Source organism: Dendropsophus ebraccatus, chromosome 5 (assembly GCF_027789765.1).
Source record: "Dendropsophus ebraccatus isolate aDenEbr1 chromosome 5, aDenEbr1.pat, whole genome shotgun sequence".
NCBI lineage: Eukaryota > Metazoa > Chordata > Amphibia > Anura > Hylidae > Dendropsophus > Dendropsophus ebraccatus.
Window position 1 is genome coordinate 39,682,236 of NC_091458.1, and position 21,049 is coordinate 39,703,284.

Sequence of the window (21,049 nt, forward strand, 5' to 3'; positions counted from 1 at the left end):
TCACAAAGCTTTCCAACAATCAACATTCAGTGTCAAGTTGGGAGATTTACAGTAGTTAAAACTGTGTAAAGACTGGAAATGGGGTAACAATTTAAAGGGGTTATCCAGTACTACAAAAACATGGCAACTTTCTTTCATGGACAACACAACTCTTGTCTCCAGTTCTGGTACGGTTTACAATTAAGCTCTATTCACTTCAATGGAACTGAGCAGCAAAATCCCGGCCAAGCTGGAGACAAGAGTAGGGCTGTCTCTAGAAGAAAGTGGCCATGTTTTGGTAGCGCTGGATAACCCCTTTAAGCTTTTGTGTAGCAATGGCACATGAACACAGATCAGTGATGGGCTATGTGCACTGTGTATGCAACATGACTGCAGCACTTCCAGGGTGCCGGAGCAGTAGCAGTGCTGAAGCCATGGTGACTAAGGGGATGGCATAATCTGTGCCACATGCAGCATTGAGCAAAGGCTTTATCTTTCTGGCAGCCCTGATGCTCTTATTATTGACAGTGACACCATGCCAACAAAAACCATGCAGTCATGAACAAAGAACTAAGGATTTCTTTTAGAGTTTTTTTACTTCAATGTAAATGTAAATCTCCTAAAATACATATCTAACAAAATCAATGGTCTCCAAACTGTGCCCCCCCCCCCCCCAAACTATAACACCCAGCATGACCTGACAGTAAACAGAGTTATAGGTTCAAATGAGCTGGAGGAAGGTACAGTGTGAAGACCACGTTCATAATTTTATGGCATTAGGTATATAGCATGAGGCTCATGCATTAAGGCTGTGTTCACACACGTTGCAGTCTCATTGCAGTACTGTAATGTTTTCACAGAAATTAAGCAGTACCGCAACAAAACTGCAATTCATAAATGTTAACACATGGGGGGAGATTTATCAAAGGGTGTAAAATTTAGATTGGTGCAAACTACCCACAGCAACCAATCACAGCTCAGCTTTAGGCAGTGCTGAAAGGAAAGCTGAGCTGTGATTGGTTGCTGTGGGCAGTTTGCACCAGTCTAAATTTTACACCCTTTGATAAATCTCCCCCATGGTATTTTTGCTCAGTATTTTGCAACCAAAACCAGGATTGAAAACACAGAAAGGCTATGTGAAGTTTAGTGGTTTGCCGCCATTTAATGACAAATAAATGCTGTGATTTTAAAACAAGGGTCGTTGTGTTGAAATAACAAACGTTATTTGCCCTTAAATGGCGGACATCCTCTAAACTTCACATAGCCCTTCTGTGTTTTTAATCCTGGTTTTGGTTGAAAAATACTGCCAAAAAAACGAGCAAAAATACTGTGTGGGAGAATATCCTTAGGCTGGGTTCACACTACGTTTTTGCAATCCGTTTTTTTGCAAAAAAAATGAATGCATCCATTTTGATTCGTTTTTCCATTTACTTCCTTTATAAAAAAAAACCTGATTTTTTTCTACTTTTTTGTGTACATAAATAAAAGAATCCATTTTGATCCTTTTTTTTTTAAATAGAAGTCAATAGAAAAACAGATCAAAATGGATGCACACAAATGTTTCAGTTTTTCCTCCTTTTTTTTTTTTTTGCAAAAAAACGGATGAAAAAAAACTGATTGAAAAAAATCTGGTGTGACCCCAGCCTAGTCTATGTCTATGTTCACACATGGTATTTTAGTCAGTATTTGTACACAATATCAGGAGTAGAACTGACAGGGCAAAATTATAATGGAAAGATTTCCACAGCTTCTGTGTTTTCAATCCATTCCTGGGTTTGAATGAAAAAAAGACTGATGGAAAAACCTGTGTGTGAACATAACCAATAAATGACAGAGAAGGTATGCCTATTTTTGAATGGCTTTTTATGCTTTTTTTCCATGAACACATTATGAGATATGGACAACTTATTAAAAACAAAAAAACAACAACGCAGACAGTCAATGCTTTTGGAAAGCCACAATAGATAAGATTATAAAAAGGTATACAAGTCTATAGCACAGTATATTGAGAAAGTCATTACCCTTATTTACCCTAAGCCGTAAAATTATAAGAATTACAATCACAATGGACAACTACCAGCTATGTACCAACAGTCAGAAAAAAAAATATTATTTTTTTTTTCAGGGACACTGGAAAAAGTCCCCTATTTTTGTGGACAGTCCAGGAAGACATGATGCTGATAACAAGCACCATGTGAAACACTAAAGATCATAGAATAGCAAAGCGCGGCATCCCATGTACACAACTATACGAGAACAATGAGCAGAACGTGTAAGAGATTGCACTCACCTTCTTCCTTTGGAGGCTGACATCGAGTTTCATGGATGCACACTTGTTCAACGTGTTCAGCCGTCTGGAAGCAAAGACACAGCCTTGAATTATTACATGACTGACGGTAGTCAAGGATCTCTTGCATTTGCCAATTTTCCGATCTTTCCAAGCCTGGCCTCCCATCTTCTCTGAGGTTTTTTTTTTTTCCACACAAGATCAAAATGCTTAAAGGATATGTCCACGTTTCTTGGCTACAACGACTGGTGACATTTAGCCTAAAATCCTCAGCAAATGTTTATCTAGTAACATAGCTGGAGCTGCTTCAACCCTTTTCTTGAATGTATTGTGAATTTCAGGGCAAACCTTCTATAAAGTAAGTCAGGGGAGGGGCTTGGCTTGGGTAAGGGGACCAATCACAGCGGTCTCTGGTATTCAGACCCGCCCCAGGCCATGTGTCCCCGTGAGGTCACCTGTTTACTTATCAGAATGCAAATTTCTAGACCACCTTCTATAAGGAGATCCTAATTAGATCACTAATTTCTGCAAAATCATTTGTGTTGGGCTAAGCCTGTCAGCCCTACCGCTCCTCCTTAGCATATCTATAAGGAGCTATCTGCCGCTATTGAACCCATTCATTTACAAGTTTGTGCCAGATTGCTGCTGTATGTAAGCCATTGCAGCGGATTAAGATTTCATTTACTGGGGATGATTGTGGATTTAGCCTTAAATCTCTTCTACTGCAGAACATTTTTTTTTATTATCTTTACTGTAATGATATTTGCTTTTACTATATAATTGAGTTTAGATTGCATAACTATGAGGGTTAATCCACATGGGGCGGAAGGCAGCAGATTTTTAACCTGGGGATTTGCACAGGTAATGGGAGCTGGATATAGTTGTAGGTAAATGTATGAGACCTTCACATGCAATTTTTTTTTTAATTCCTTTGTGTAATTTATTAATCGCTTTATGTACAAAAAACGTAAAAAAAGAAAATTGTCAACCCTTTAAGAACTATTAGTAAATACAATGAAAAAAAAAAAAAGACATAGTGCAGTCAGTATGTCGGACACTCAGCGGACAATAGTAAATCTGAGCAGATATCTGCAATGAATTCTCACAAATGTAATATTATGGATTTTGCTTTAGATTACTTTTAGACTTTTAGGTTTTTTTTTTAGATTCTTAAGGAAAATCAAATCCTCCCAAATATCCAAGAATTGGTTTTGTTTTGTGGGTTTCCTTGATAATTGTGGATTTTCTGCACAAATATTCAAAGCAAATTGGAAGCCATGTGGTATTACTCTATATAAGTGAATGGGGGTCTTTGGATGGCCATAATGTGTCAGATTCAATTCCGGTTACAAACTGCTGACACTGTTAGCTATTAGGTCAAGGAGACACATGGTACCTTTCATATATCCATCTGTGCTTCCTGAACGTAGAAAAATGCTTTTATTCCCAGAGAAGCTTTCCTGAGCTCCTGATCTTCTGAGGGCAATAACACCTCCTCCCATCCCTTTCCCTTTTTGGAGCATAGCTTGCAGCTGGCTGTCAATCAAGCAGGGTCAGGTAGGGGTAGTTAGGAGGTATTCCAGCTTAAGGCTATGTTCACACAACAATTTTTAATGGACATTATTTTAGACTCAAAACAATGGTCGTCGTTTTGAGTCTAAAACAGCGTCCATAGTTTAGCATACTTTGGTTCATTATTTAGGGTCAGGCTTGAGACGGCAGCTTTATGATGCACTTTTGGGTGTGGCTGTTTTTAAAGTTATATTAAATTTTGCTTAAAAAAATGGTGAAATGACGGCATACAAATAAAGCTGTGTGCGAAACAAGTCAAAATTATGGCCTCAGATAAATGCCCTGAACGTTAATTAGATGGCTGTGTGAACAAGAGTTGTTGTTCAATACACTGTGTTAAATGACAGCCATTGTTTGCATTGACGTCAGTGGGGATAACTGAAATCAGTAGACAACGGCCGTTGGATCAGGAGTTTGGAAAAACCTCTGACACTTTCATTGGAGAATAAAAGCATTTTCTTACCTTCTGAAAGCACAGGCGGATATAAGAAAGGTACCATGAGTCTTTGGGATGTGAATTGCATCTGACAGATTTACTGTAAATGTATACGTTCATTCAGTTATCATCTATTCCTTTCGGTCCACACATTCTCATGCACGCGCCAGAGTGTGCACATGTCTTGAATAGTCGGCTGGTCCCAGTGAATTCAGCAGGTATGGTCGGCTTCATTTGCAAAGTAAGGGGGTTATCCAGCGAAAGTCGTTTTCTTCAAGTCAAGTGCTTTCAGAAAGTTATATAGATTTGTAATTTACATATACTTCTACTTAAATCTCGTTTTCCAGTACTTAGCTGCTGTATGTCCTGCAAGAAGTGGTGTTTTCTTTTCATTCTGACACAGTGCTCTTTGCTGCCAACTCTGTTCAAGACGGGAACTGACCAGAGCAGCAGCAAATTCCCATAAAAAAACTTTCCTCCTCTGGACAGTTCCTGTCATGGACAGAGATGTCAGCAGAGAGCACTGTGTCAGAACGAAGAGAAAACAACATTTCCTGCAGGACATACAGCAGCTGATAAGTATGGGAAGACTTGAGATTTTTAAATAGAAGTAAATTACTAATCTATATAACTTTCTGAAACCAGTTGATTTGAAAGAAAAATATTATACCTGCATAACCCCTTTAAAGTCACTTAGTACAGCCATGCTCTAATAGAGTATAATTATTCATACAGATAAGCAAAGCAGATATGTAAGTGAGTGGCATATAACAATAGTCATATCCCCATTGTGTATCTGGCGACCTTAAGCCTGGGTTCACACATAGGGGATGTTTAATTAAAGGAGCAGTCAAGCAGTTGCCTATAGCAACCGGTTAGAGTGCTTCTTTCATGTTTAGAATCTGATTGGTTGCTATGGGCGACTGCTTTACCCTTCCTCTATACAAGGTTTGATAAATTCCCCCTATAGTATTTGGTTAGTAATTTTAGCCAAAACCAGAAGTGGAACCAACACGGCGACTATTGGGTAAGAATTATCAAGCAGTTTTATAGTAATGACAGGACTGGTAGGGGATGGAGTCGCAGGACTGGTAGGGGATGGAATCACAGGACTGCTAGAGGATGGAGTCATAGGACTGGTAGGAAATAGAGTCATAGAACTGGTAGGAGATGGCGTAATATGACTGGTAGGGGATGGAGTCACAGGACTGGTAGGGGATGGAGTCACAGGACTGGTAGGGGATGGAGCCACAGGACTGGTAGGGTGGTATTACACGGAACGATAATCGGCCGAATTGGCCCGATTCGGCCGATTATCGCTCCGTGTAATAAATGCAACGATCAGCCGATGACAACGATCATCGGCTGATCGTTGATATAGGTTAGAACCTATTTTCGTCGGGCGCTGACAGCGCACCGCTGCATGTAATAGCGGTGCGTGGCCGGCGACTAATGATATACATTACCCATCCACGTTCCAGGGCTGCTCCTGCCGTCCGCTTCTCCCTGCGTCCCGCGCGCGCTCTAGCGTCACAGAGGCCTGTCAGCTGATAGGCCGCTCAGCCAATCACAGGCCGCGGCGGTCCCGGCCTGTGATTGGCTGAGCGGCCTTCCAGCTGACAGGCTGCTGTGATGCTAGAGAGCGCGCGGGACCCCCGGGAGAAGCGGACGCAGGAGCAGCCCTGGAACGTGGATGGGTAATGTATGCCAGTTTAGCAAGGGCTGCAAGGACATCGGTAACGATGTCCTTGCAGCTCTTGTCAAACGATTATCGAGCCGTGTAATAGGTCCAGTAAACGATCGCTGCTCGTTTACAGGTATTATCGGGCCCTGCTCGGCCCGTGTAATACCACCCATAGGGGATGGAGTCACAGGACTGGTAGGGGATGGAGTCACAGGACTGGTAGGGGATGGAGCCACAGGACTGGTAGGGGATGGAGCCACAGGACTGGTAGGGGATGGAGCCACAGGACTGGTAGGGGATGGAGCCACAAGACTGGTAGGGGATGGAGTCACAGGACTGGTAGGGGATGGAGCCACAGGACTGGTAGGGGATGGAGTCACAGGACTGGTAGGGGATGGAGCCACAGGACTGGTAGGGGATGGAGCCACAGGACTGGTAGGGGATGGAGCCACAGGACTGGTAGAGGATGGAGTCACAGGACTGGTAGGGGATGGAGTCATAGGATTAGTTAAAGATGGAATCACAGGACTGGTAGAGGATGGAATCACAGGACTGGTAGGGGATGGAGCCACAGGACTGGTAGGAGATGGAGTTGAGTCACAGGACTGGTAGAGGATGGAGTCATAGGACTCTATGGCATAGCCTGTTGATAAATGACATAGGAAGATTTTCTACCTAATCTTTAGAAAATAAAAGTATGGATCTCATTGGTTGCTCTGAGCAACAACTCCACTGTCCCTTGCCATCTTTGATCGTCTAGTAAAGTGCACTCTCTGCTATTGTCAGATAAAAATGTAAAGAATAAAAACCTAAAAATCAAGAAATTTTGTATCATAGAGGCCGATTTAGCACTGATAATATGAAGGCCTCATGGTCTGAACTAACAGCATCACAGATCTCCATGATTACAGTAGCTCAGGCAGTTCAAGCAGTCCACCTTACACTCTTGCCTAATAGCGCAATAGCAAAGTTCTTACCTCTGCCAGTATAGTCCAAAATTTTATAATGTCCTTTAAAATAGACCAGAAATTTCTGATAATGATAAAAATAGTGAAGCGCGCACTCTCCCATAAACAGGCTATGGCACACTGAGGCAGGCGGGATTCCGCCTGATTTACTCAGTGTGAACATACTCTAAGGGTATGTTCACACTGAGTAAAATAGGCGGAATTCCGCGGCAGAACTTTCCACTGCGGAATTCCGCCTGCTCAGTGTGTCATAGCCCGTCTATGGGAGAGCGCGTGCTCCTCTGCTGCCGCTGCTCTCCGCTCGTTGAAGTGACATGTCACTTCTTCGAGCGAGAGCGGCGGCAGCGGAGGAGTGTGCGCTCTCCCATAGAGATGCTATGACACACTGAGCAGGTGGAATTCCCCGGCTGAGAGTTCTGCCGGGGAATTCCGCCTATTTTACTCAGTGTGAACATACCCTTAGTCCGGCAAAGTCGAGAATTTTTTTAAACCTTCTCATAGAACCAAAGTATCTATGTGACAAATTTAGGGTCAAAAGGTTTAGATGTTTGGCTGCCTATAGAGGACAGAAAGATGGTTACCATACACTTTCTGGGTAATCTTGAGACTAGTTTTTGCTTCCATATCACAACACCATTGCAGATCACTACATTATCATTGGGTATCTTTGAAGCTTGATGTAAATCAGAGTATACTGTCATTGGGACATATATGTATATCATTGTGACATTGTGTATATATCCTCTAGCCTCATAGGGCAGACTATAGGGAAAAGCAGACGATATATGAAAGTGGATATGGGGCGTTACTGTCCACTATTACATCTCTGACAGCTTAAGTAAATAGAGTAGTGATATGATGGTGTTTTACATGACTATCCAGCCTCATCAAGCTCTATAGAGAGGCCTCAATGCTTCTACAGGTGGCCTTATCCAGTAGATGTACCTCATAAAGATAAGCTAATGGTTCACACATACAATACAAGCTTTATCACAGTTTCACTAGGACTCTGTATCACTAATGCGCTTTACCATTCTACCCCAATTCTTATTTTATTGCCACAATAGCGTCCCTACCTGCATAAGCCCTGAATGATTTTCTTGTTATTATCTGTACAATGGGGTTATAGGTCCAGCACATGTCATAGCAACATCATGAAGCTTCCTTTTGTCTTGAGAGCACAATGTGGCTGTCATTACTATTGGGGGTCAGCCTAAAATAGTTTGCCAGGCATCGCTGGTCATGGCAGAGCTCCCCTATTATAATAGGATGGATACAGACAACCATCTTCAGACTCCTAAGAAGTGAGAACCTTACAAAACCTTCATTGCATGGAGTTTGTTGTACATGGGTTAGAATAATTCATAGCATTGCTCTATATAATTGTGCGGCTGTCGACTCCAAATTGTCTGAAGCAGAGACTGTGGTACCGAAGGTTTCTCATGAAAGATGGGACTGAGAACCAGAAGACTGGAAAGAAATCTCATTGCTTTATCAGGTATTTATGAACCCTTATAATATGTTCACACAACATAAAATACAGCCGTAATTTTGAGGAAAAAATTACGGCTCTAAATATAATGTGCCTTATTAACCTTAATGGGGCACAGCATATTTTGAAATTACGGAACACAATTTTTCCTCAAAATTGTAGTTGTATTTTGCCCTTATTTTATGTTATGCGAACATGCCCTCAGTGGGCATTCATGCATTCAGCGATTACGGTCCGTGCACGGCGGATGTATTACGGAGCGGAATGCAGAACTGTGTCAGTACAGTAGTGCGAAGAGTTAAACTGTTTCTCTGCTCCTGACATCATAATTAATGATGATGCCGCGAGTTCCGTATTCCAGTCCGTAGCACATCTTACATGCATGGTGTGTAATCACGAAACACATAAATGTATAGCAGGGAGACATTAGGATCTAAGGCTAAGTTCACATATAGTATGGCCTCATTCACATCTGAATGAGGCCGTCTTTTGATAATTACGGCCGCACATAATGATTGCGATCATTTTTTGCGGCCCTTATTATTAAAAGACTGCTGCCTTTTGCTGTCAAATGACAGCCGTCCAGAAAGACAGCCACAAAAAGACCACAAAGTGTGTTAACATCGCCTAAAGCCGACCAATGGAGACGTTGCACAACAATTACCAATGGATCCTATTAACTTAAATAGGTCCATTGAGTTTCCATCTGGTCACCTTTTATTTAGGAGGATTTGATTGAACAGGATCCTGCTGGTGTACCACAGTACCCTGAACAGAGCTCCAATGCAGATTGATCAAAGCCTGTTAGTCAATATTTCATCAGTATTTTTAGCCAAAACCAGGAGTAGGTCTAAACCGCAGATAACGGTGGAAATCATTCCATTATACGTTTTTTTGTGTTGATTCCACTCCTGCTTTCGGCAGAATAATGAGCAAATACTACATATGATGTTCATGGGAGCACATAAGGATAGTCTTACAGTAACATCTCATTTCCTTTGCAATACAGTATATCTTACTATTCAGCACCAAGATAATTTATTCCTTGTGAATTATTCAGCAAAAACAGATCCCATAAGCAATGAGACAAGAATTTACTTAGATCAGCTACTGCAATATGATACTCATATTCTAGGCGACATAGTAGTCAGCCAAGGATATGGGATCATTGTCATTATTCAGATGCACAGGCATCCTTCTGTTATAGTATTCCGTAAAGCAACATTTGTATGTATGGACACAATTCACACATTGACAAATCTAGACTACAGAGCAGTAGTCATGGCAGCCTGACATATAAAGGGCTAACTAAACCTACAACAGTAAGGACTAGAGATCAGCAAACCTCAAGCGTGCTCAGGTTCATCCCAACCTGAGCATGAGACATTTTATTACCTGTGGCTGAAGAAGTTGGATGCAGCCCTCAGGCCACCTGGCAAACATAGATACCGCCATAGGCCATAGGCCGTGTCCATGTTTTCCAGGGCTCCCTAGGGCGGCATCCAACTTCTTCAGCAATTAGTAATTAAATGCTGCTCGGGTTTAGATTAACCTGAGTGTGCTTGAGGTTCGCTCATCTCTAGTAAGGACAAATGAACATTTACACTAGGCTTACATAAGGATTCGACATGGGTTGCACGTCCACAGTTCGCCATGTTGCACTGTGTGAATCACACTGCATTGCAGCTGTGATAAGTAAATGGGGTCACAGGACCCAAAAGTGGCCGTAACTGCAAACCAGCAGTTAAAAGGAATCTATCCAAGAGGGTTTTCCTGTGACTGTCAGGTTGTGGTTGCGGCCATATGCAACCCTATTTACTGGCCTTAGGTGCAATGCAGCACCGTCCACACAGTGAAGACACATACCCCTCTCACAGGCTGGGTCCAGGGTTACTTATAAACGTATCACAAACCAAACCCACAGGCCTGGGGTACACAACTTCCTTATAAAATACCCCCTCCCCCTCTATAAAATATAGCTTTTAATCAATAACTTCTAAGAAAAGGAAAATATGTGTGGATCTACTGTTTAAAAACACCCCTATGCTCCCTCCAACACTTATAGTATATAGTACAAGATGGAGCTACACTTCTTTCTCACTGCCTCTGACCTAACACAGTCTGCAGTACTGTGCTAGTTGTTGTATTATTATTAAGCACCAGGTATATTCTACTTAAAGGGGTTATCCAGTGCTACAAAAACATGGCCACTTTTCCCCCTTACTTGTCTCCAGATTGGGTGGTGTTATAATATAATAAAGTAAATGGAGCTTAATTGCAAACTACACCTAAACTGGAGACAAGAAAGGGGGAAAAGTGGCCATGTTTTTGTAGCGCTGGATAACCCCTTTAAAAACACCAATACTGCCCCTTCTCTACATGTTTTGCTGCCTAACGCAATGTCATCAGGAAAATTCTAGGGGGTTTATTTTGTAACGGCATTTTGTACCCCAGGCCACGTGCCTGTTGGTTTGGTTTGTGATACGTCCACACAATGAGGCACTGCAATCTGTTGTGATAAATTAGATAAATCGATTTTTAATGATAATCAATCGAGATCGACAGACCTGAAGTCGTTTACCATATTACACAGAATGATAGTCGTTAATTATGATTGTTTACCCCATCTGATCCCAGCAAATGAAGGAACGATGTGGAATTACACTGAACGATTAGTGAACCGATGCGGAATTACAGCTAACTAATGCGGAATTACAGCGAACAATTAACGATGATTTTGGTGTTCTCGCTAGTCGTTTGATCGTTGCCTGCATTTACACAAAACGATTATTGTTTGAATTGGAACAATATAACAATAATTTGCACAATAAAATTTCCCCGCGTAATAGGATGGACCAACAAATGTCAATCCTAGTGACAGTCATGTCAATTGTACATTTAAAGAACTAGGTACTAATCATGGCAAAGTATATGCACAGGGCTTGGTCACCCATTGCAAATCTGCATTTACATTGCCATACTGTGCCAATCTACACTTATATGGCCAGACCCCATGCCAATCTACATGCACATGGCCAGACTTTGTGCCAATTTACAATTATATGGCCAGACCCTGTGCCAATCTACATTTACATGGCTGGGTCAAACAGTGCCCATAATGGCAACAAGGCATTTACAGGTCTACACCACCCATTCCCATTTATGTCAATTACACATTTACATGACTAGACTGTACACAGGGGCGTAACTACCACTATAGCAGCCATAACGGCTGCTATGGGGCTCACCCCATTAGGGGGCCCTGTTGCCTGCTCTTGCAATACACTGGGCTCCCTGAGCTTTCAATCAGGTGGCCAAGTGGGCCTCCAAGAACCTGCAAATGTTCCTTTAACTGCAAATGTTTCTGACAAGCGCTTGCAGTTATGTAGTTATGACTACACTTGATGGCTTTGTGGTTTGTGATGGATTGGGAATGGCCCCAATCAAAAGTTTGCCATTAGGGCCCAGCCATTTCTAGTTACGCCCCTGACTGTACACCACCTAGGTTAGACAGAAGCACACACAAAACCTAACTAGCCAAACAGAATACATTTTACACAACACAAAATATATGCCCTTGTATCTTTATGATGTAATGTATATTACACCCCATAAACTGAGACCCCCAGATGGCTCCCATTAGCTACAATTTCCCCATAGTGGTGTCAGCAAGGGTTCTCTCCTCAATGATATGTAAGTCCGAACTGCCCCATAAATAGCTGAAGTTCCTGCATTAAGAGCATCAACAAAAACTTCCCCATAAATATTTTTGGCCAGAATCTCCTATAAACAATTGAACTCAAATTTCCCTTAAAGCAATTCCAGTACCACTCAACACTGGCCCATAAATCTCTTTTTTAGATCTCGTCTGTATACAATACAAAGAGTCTGCGTCGGCCACAAAAATGTGAAGCGACACGACCTAAAAATAATACTTGGTGACTAAAATATCTTATAAGGCCATAGTTAGACATATGTAGCAGAACTAACACATAGATTGGAGAACAATGGATACAATGAAGGCAAATTGTGCAGTATGGCTGCCCAACTATGTACTGGCCCTGAGGGCTATGATAGTGACCACAGCTCTGCATCCCACTATGTCAAGCCCAGAACCGCTGCCACTTCATTTCTCCCGTACAGAACAATCCCCCACCCCCAGATCTCTCTGGATCTCTGCCAGTTGTATTTTGGTCCCAAGCTGTATTTCCTGTTAGTCAAATATTTCAAGAAAGTGAATAATTTTTTTTCCAAACATTTTGTTACTATTTTTATTTGTCTCGGAATTTTATTCTCTAGTTAAGAATCCCATACGCTAGAGTCAATGGCCATGTCCCCTGGGGTCTCCATTTACACATCATAAGGCATGCTGGTAGAAGGATGGTGTTAGGTGTGTCTACACGGTAGAAGGTGTGATGACACATGTATACAGATAAGTGAGTGTACAAGGTAATGAATAAGCATTCAGGGGTTCCTTGGGGGGCCCCATATGTTATATACAATTCAAATGTATTTTTATTGACTGGTTTCCCAAGGTGCCCGCCATTTTACACTTCAATGCTTACACAGTCCTGTACACCTTCATTAAGAATAAATTCTGCAACTGTGTCATTCAGTTCTGGTTTGTGTCTTCCTCTTAGATCTGAAACTATGTGAAGTATTAGCTAAATGGGAGCTTGTAACAAACATTTCCCAGATGTGGAAGTCATTGCAGGTCAGCTTCCAGGACAGATGTTGATACAACGTTGAGTTCAAGTGAAACAAATGACAATCCCCTTCACATAATGCTATACATGTACGCCATGGTGATCCCGCAGCCACAACCTCATGAGAATCCCTGATGCACCGTGATTATAACTGATAGCATAGAGAGGGGTGGAGTTGTGTGGATTGTCTCACTGGAGGACTCGACCATAATAAACCCCCTGGTACAATATGGGCTAAAGGCCCAGCAGAGGGCAACCCCATTTGGAGATGACTTTAGAGTCACATGATTCCCAAATAGCTAATTTTAATAATAATAATAATAATAATAATAATATGCTTCATAAAGATAATTAAAGTAGATATACACCATCTAAATAGATCGATAGTGGGACATTATTCCTCTAGTGGACTAAAGGAACCCTTGTCTCACACCGGGGAGAGGGCCTCCTTTTGTCAGACCTTCATCAGCCCCCATATACAGTATTAGGCTATGTTCACACTACATAAGTTCCGCAGAAATCACGGCCGTTGTTACACTCTGGCCGGTATCCCTAACGGCACCGCGAGGAATTGACATGTCAGTTTTCTGTGGTCGCTATTCAATGAAAACCCTGTCAGTGCACACTATGGAGCGTGTGGCTCCGGCCAGTTCTGATGCAGGCACATACAGATGCGCCCGCATCAGAACTCAGTAGTGCTAAAGATCATCTGGATGGTACTGCAGTATCTGATCTCTTCGAAACGGAACGGCCGGTCTCATACAAAATGTGAACATAGCCTTAGGCCATGTTCACACTAAGTTTTCATAAAACAATGGCCGTTGTTCCAGGTTTGCAAAAATGGCCATTATTTAATGTCAACAGCCGATCGCATTGAACTCTATGGAATCCCAGACGGAGTGTACACGCAGTGTATACACTCCAGACGGGATTCCAAGCGGCCGCACAAAAAACGGACATGTTAATTTTGTGCGCCCGCCATTCATTGCACACAATGTAAAGTGCGTCTCTGGCCATACTTTACATTGTCTGCAATGATTAATTGCCTGTATTCCAATTCAAAAGACATTAAGTTCATCCGGCCAGTACTGCAGTAACGGCCAGGGTCAACTTCACAGACAGCGGCCGTTCTGTGACACGGCCGTGCCACAGAACAGCCGCTGTCTTATAGCGTGTGAACCTGGCCTTAGGCTGTGTTCACACATCGTCAAAATAATGACTGTTTTTATTAGAAGGCCATATTTGTTGCTAAATGATGTCCGTCCAATAAAATCAGTAGTGTTGAGCGACCGTCAAAGTGTCTGGGTTCAGCCGTGTGGACGACCCCAAACACTCAGCATTAAGCTCTTAGCACCTGCAGAAATTGTATGTCAATAGACTGTCTCTGTGTTTTCCTGGTAGCCTAAGGTTGGCATCCAACTTCAGCCACAAGGAATCAAACACAGAGGGGGACATTTACAAAGCGTCAACCCGAGGCGTACGCCAGGGAGAAAGAGCAGATCACGCTCCTTCTTCCTGGCGTACGCCTCCCATGCGCCCCGCTGGCTGGGGGAGCTTGAGGGGGGGGGGCATGACATGACATGGCGGGGAGGAGGCATGGCCTCCTCCTGCGCCTCATTTATCATGATTTACACCTGCTTGCAGGCTGGAAGCAGGTGTAGATTTAGTACGCCAGCCGGATTCACTAAGAGGTGTGCATCTCTTAGTGAATCCTCTCAGGGTAAAGGGGATGGGGCCTAATATAAGACCAGAATGTTTAGGTATGGATAACATTGCTGAGCTCGAACATTTAGACAGATCCGCACAACACTATTTATGTAGTCTATTGCTTTCATCAGCTGTCGGCCACACATCATCTTTTACACGGGGAGATCTGCGGCTGAGGACAGCTTCTGTTTTGTCAGGTTTGACGTGAGTGATCAGTGTTTGCTCATCCCTGGCTCTATTACATGGGACAATGTCTGCCTGATTTGGTACATTAAAGTTCATGGTTTTGTTAAAAAAAAAAGTATAAGAGATATTCTTGCATGTAACACAATACAAAGGATAAGGTATGCCTAGCAATAGGGGCAACCAGGGACCATAACATCTCCATGATCTGACTGTATAGTAAGAATGCGCATAGTCTTAAAGTCTTAAATAAAAAATTGACCATGGCAGGCTAAGACCGTCATGAATTCCACATGTTTGCAAATCTCAAAAATAGAGGAATTTATTTCCCGCAACCATGTGCTTATGGACCAAGTACCAATTTACTTCTATTAAAAAATCTCAAATATTCCAGTACTTATCAGCTGCTGTATGTCCAGCAGGAAGTGGTGTATTCTTTCCAGTCTGGAGAGCAAGAGGGGTTTTCTGTGGGGATTTTCTACTGCTTTGGACAGTTCCTGACATGGACAGAGGTGGCAGCAGAGAACGCTGTGTCAGACTGGAAAGAATACACCACTTCCTGCAGGACATACAGCAGCTCATAAGTACTGGAAGACTGGAGATTTTTTATTATAAGTAAATTCCAAATCTTTGACACTTTCTGACACCACTTGATTTGAAAGGATTTTTTTTTTTTGCTGCTTAATTTTGGGTCTCACAGAAAATTCTTTAGACAGTGCTCTGAATGGCTATAGATCTATACTTTTCTACTAACTATGCTGCTATCTATTTCTATTCAGTTCATTATCCAGTCTGTATTACAATTACAGATCAGGTTTGCTCTCCTCTTCTCCACATGATGGATGCAATGGCTGGTGAGATATCACTAGACAGCAGAGGCCACAACACACTTACAGGGAGAATCCCTATCAACGTCTGCACAATGAATGACAAAGGAGTCATGCGGATTGCTAATGTGCTTGTCAGCGGCAACAAGTTCTTGGACAGAATTATCACACTTAGGTGTTTATCCCATCACTTTAGATGGTCACTTAAAGCCACACCAACCTATCTTATGTATGGGGACATCTAGCTGCTAGGAGCATGCTAAATTAATCTCCTCCAATTATTATATCACTTATAAAATGGAAGCTTAATGTCCCAGATTTCTCCATAAGAATCATGTAATTCACTTATAGTGAATGGGGCTGGATTCTGGAATCCTTAACCTGGGTCATCATTGCTGATGAAGTCCTTAAACACAATCTGATGGGGCCCTTGTATGTAAATGCTGGCTACAAGGGGCTAAAAAATCATAGCGCTAAGCTGGTAAGTGAGGTCGGGCACATTAGAGGCAAGAACTACTGAATATGTAATGAAACAGTATATGTACATATTAAAGGGGTACTCTATAAAAAAAATCTTTCAAATCAACTGGTACCAGAAATAGCCAGAGATTTGTAATTTAGTTCTATTAAAACATCTCAAGTTCTCCAGTACTTATCAGCTGCTGTATGTCCTGCAGGAAGTGGTGTATTCTTACCGGTCTGGAGAGCAGGATATATTTTCTATGTGGATTTGATATTGCTCTGGACAGTTCCTGACATGGACAGAGGTGGCAGCAGAGAGCACTGCGTCAGACTGCAAAGAATACACCACTTGAGACTTGAGATTTTTAATAGAAGTAATTTACAAACTATATAACCTTCTGACACAAGTTGATATGATTTTCTTTCACCAGAGTACCCCTTTAAATGAATTTAGTAGAGAAAAGAGCTGTTCAGGACCCTCATAGTGATTGGTGGGGGTCCCAGCAATCACATAATAATCACCTATATATGATATATTTACATCATGAGATATGTTAAATTATCGGATTAGTTCCCCTATTATTGGTGACTCTCTGGCAGTATGTTCTATGACAGCATTCAGTCTGATGATGGCGCTGCAGGGCAACTTAGCCATTCTGCATTATTAAATATACATTGTTGATGAACATTAACAATAATAAGATTGCAGATGACATCAGTATGTAAAAAGGGAAGGAATTACCTGCAAAGTGGTTCTACATGGTCTCTATCAAGGAAATCATGATCACGTTTCACTGATGCAATATCGATCGGAAATTGAGAATCTGGAATGATAAATTGTATAGTTGTGTCATGTAACTAGTTCCTTAAATCCCATTATCTCCCTAAGAGCCATTATCTTCTAGGGCACTGAATACAAATGCAGAAGGTATATAAAAGACAAGAACAACACGTACAGTAAACACAAATCTATAGAATGATATAAAAGGAGAGAGGGGTCTGGCATAAAGGGGGTTTACACTCTATGGGGCACTGGAAAAATCTGCTCATGTAAACACACGTTACAGGGGATGTGCAGAGGACAAACATTGGAGGGGGCATCCAACAGGGGTAGGCTATGTTCATATGTTTTATTTCAGCTCTGTTTAAAATGACGTCCGTCATTTTGAGTCTAAAATAACAGACGTCATTTAGCTTTCTGGCCTCCCCTTAGTACAATGACGGCTGTTGGTACATTATTCTAGTTTGGGTTACTAATTGGCCATTTGGGTGTGGCTTAATTAAAAAGTCCATTTAATTTAATAGTAAAAACAGAGAAAGAACGGTGACAAAAGGAAAACTGTGTGTGATCAACTAATAAAAAACGTCCTCTGTTTGCAAAAGATGTCTGAAAATAATGGTCATGTTCATTATTTTGACGTCCGCGGTAAAAACGTCTGTTATTGAATAGATTGTGTGCATTGGACGTTCGGCTTTCCATTGACTTCAATGCATTGCCATAGCAGTCAGTTAAATCCTGGCAAAAAAGGACGTTCTTTTAAATAGCAAAAGCGGCCACCTTTTCTTTATTTTTGACGTTGTGTGAACATAGCTGAATAGTGACATTGAGGGTTAAAGGAAAAAGATGGCTTTTTCCTCACATCATGACATGAGGACAGGAAACAAGAACAAGAACATAAGAAATAAATAACAACAACCGAGTTCTTGGAAAACACAAATATTAACACATCTTCCCTATTTTCAGTTTGTACATGACGGTGCCATCTTGTGCCTATTCACATAAAAGTAGGTGCTTTATGAGGACAATATACACTATGCACTGCTGGGGAGATACTTCCGTGGGCTGAGGTCAGCGCTGTCTATCATCCCTACAGGTAAGGTGTCCGGTGATCATGAGAACTGGATGCAGCACAAAGTAAAATCCTATACAATTACCCCCTATGGTCACACACACACAGTAAATTAATACCAATATAATGTGCTCCAATGCACACAGTGCACACAGAGTATAGAATTACGGGTGATATTGACTACGACCGTCCCAAAAAACTTTTTTTTCTTTTACGTGTTCACTGTTCACATGTTTCATGTGTTGTTTTATTTTCACTTTTATAACTTTTATTTTTACTACTACAGCTGTATTTTGTTTACGTTTTACTGTGTGTGAACATAACCTCAGACTGACATGGATCAGCACAGTTGCCCTCCATTATGGTTTTGTTGGATCAAGGAAATACTGCATGTATGTTTTTTGATAAGGCACTTACATGTTGGATAGCAACTATGCCAGATCCCTGAGTATATGTAAATCCAGCCTAAAGGCCCTATTACACCAAGCGATTATCGGCTGTATTTGGCTGATTATCGTCCTGCTGCTAGGATAATATAAGCTAATAAAACAATAATCTGACACTGAATGGGAATGGTGCCCCCTTGGACATGGCTATGACGGCAGGATCCATTGCTAAAAGAATCTTTATCACCCTGATTGAGCTTCTTGTTTTATAAAATTCAATTAATGACACAAAAGGAAAACTGATTTGTAGAAGTTAATCAGGCCCCTTTGTAGTCTGCGGCCCATCCCCTGCCATAATCTGTCCCCAGCTCTGGGATGGCTGCCATCCACAGCTCGCTATCCTGTAGACACAGGTTGGGGCAGCTTAATTATTTTGGTTATTCCATAAATATTATTCCTGAGTGCACACCGCGACTACTGTACCAAGACTGGGTGGTCCTGATGAATGGGATCCGCTGTTCTCCGGCTGACTACTTTTTTAGTGGCTGGCATAATTATGGTTTTTAAAGCTCATAAAAATCAGCCTTCCCGGGGTGTAAAGTGCAATGGAACAGAATGATGTCATGGATGAAAAGCATGGCGAATTCCATCAGCAGTCCCGGTGCTCTTACCTTCATAAAGCTGAGCATATTGAGGAAATCCAGCCGCCCGTAACCACTCGCATGCTTCTTTTGCTTCGAGTTCTGAAAGAAAAAAAAAAAAGAAGAAGAAAGAACATAAAGTAAATGTATTGCCGGGACATTCGTGTTTTATGGATATAGAACTTCATAAATCATTTGTGATGCTCATATACGAGGAAGCAAACACTCGGGTCTATGGAGGAATGTTCTTTTTTAATGAATCGGAATACATGGGAAAATATATACAATGGGATGTAAAATAAATACATGGGAAACAGAAAATAAATACATGAAAACACTCAATATTGGTTTTTCCCCATTTTTTTTAGCAAATTGGTAAATCAAAGGTTTCAAAATAATTTTAAAAAAAATTGTGATCCATTGCTCCAATGATTATCCAAAAAGACACAAAATTATTTTCTATTGCTGAATGAATAGTACAGGGCTCATGCACATTGCTACAATATAGTTCCATAGTATAGAACCATTATTCAGCACCAATAGACTTATATTGGGCAATACTGTATCTCTATGCCTCCAATTTTACCAAGAGTTTTTTGTGGCAGACTTTCAGAATTTTTTGTGGAGAGTCCTAAGCAGGAGACACGACTCTCCATCATACAGTATATGCAATAATACACCATTTACATAGCAGCCATAGCGTTAGGAAAGTCATAGGAATCATAAAATTAATAGAGAACATGAGTCCAAACACTTGGATGGTCACCAGTGGCTTTTCTATACTCTTGGCCATGGTTGATAGATTTCTTCCTAAACGGCCCTATAATTACCTGCCAAATCAGGCTGGTTTTACCCCATGTAATAGAGCGAGTGATCAGTAATAATAAGTAATAAGTGAATCCGAAGGCTGATTAAAGAAAAATGTGTACGTTCAATTACCGAGCTGTGTAACAGACTTTGTAAGCGAGTGCTGATCTAACAAATTGCACCTTGTGTACACCGCACAGGGCCATGATGTAAGGCAGCTTTTAAGGGGAGATGAATCAATCAAAGGGCCCCCAGAGGCCCTATTCCTGTCTGGTTGTATTACTATTATTCCTGTGAAACACAACAAAGTTTTATAATGCATTGTAACTGTATTTACAATATACAATGTATTTCCTTGATTCTTTGGCCTCTGTTGTAAAAAAAAAAATTAAAGTTTTTTTTTTAATAAAAACTATACTAAAAAACACAACATATTTCCAATATTATATATACAATAGTTGTATTTATGTTACCATCCTTGTAATAAGGGACCTGTTAGTGTTTTTGCTGCCTGTAGTTCCGGCAGCATGAATATGATGACAGGTTCCCTTTAAATAAAGCATGAATATGTTCCCCTTAAATAAAGCACTGTTAATAGGAAGGTTGACATGGCTTGTGGTGCGTTTACACCAGAGATTTATCTGACAGATCTTTGAAGCCAAAGCCAGGGACAGACTATAAACAGAGACCAGGGCATAAAGGAAAGGGGGATCTATCCTTTTTCCAAATCCATTCCTGGCTTTAAAAATCTTTCAGATAAATCTCTCTGTGTAAACGCACCCTTAGGCTATGTTCACATAACATATTCTTTCGTAAAGCAACAACGGCCGTGGTTAATATGAAAAAATACGTTGGCTTGCTGTCTATGGCAACCCAGGCCGGAGCGTATACACATAGCATATGTTCCGGCGGGGATCCCTTGCGGCGCCACAAAAAACTGAATAGCGGTCGCAGAAAACCATGTCAGTGCACATTATGAAGCGAGCGGCCGCGGCCGCTAGCTTCATAGTGTGCTGTGGAGAGTTCTGATGGGGGCGCGCACGGATGCGCCTGTATCAGAAC

General features: G+C 41.5%; 1 protein-coding gene across 5 annotated transcripts in view; it reads right to left on the reverse strand.

Moving 5' to 3' along the window:
- Positions 1 to 21,049, reverse strand: part of STARD13 (StAR related lipid transfer domain containing 13) — a 225,193-nt gene that overhangs the window by 13,695 nt on the left and 190,449 nt on the right. For all 5 annotated transcript variants that reach the window (XM_069969910.1, XM_069969912.1, XM_069969911.1 and 2 more), the window contains 3 exons: positions 19,211 to 19,282; positions 17,046 to 17,127; positions 2,270 to 2,333 (listed from right to left, as the gene is read on the reverse strand). In XM_069969910.1, coding sequence (XP_069826011.1) covers positions 2,270 to 2,333; positions 17,046 to 17,127; positions 19,211 to 19,282 — 218 coding nt within the window. The remainder of the gene's footprint in view (positions 1 to 2,269; positions 2,334 to 17,045; positions 17,128 to 19,210; positions 19,283 to 21,049) is intronic.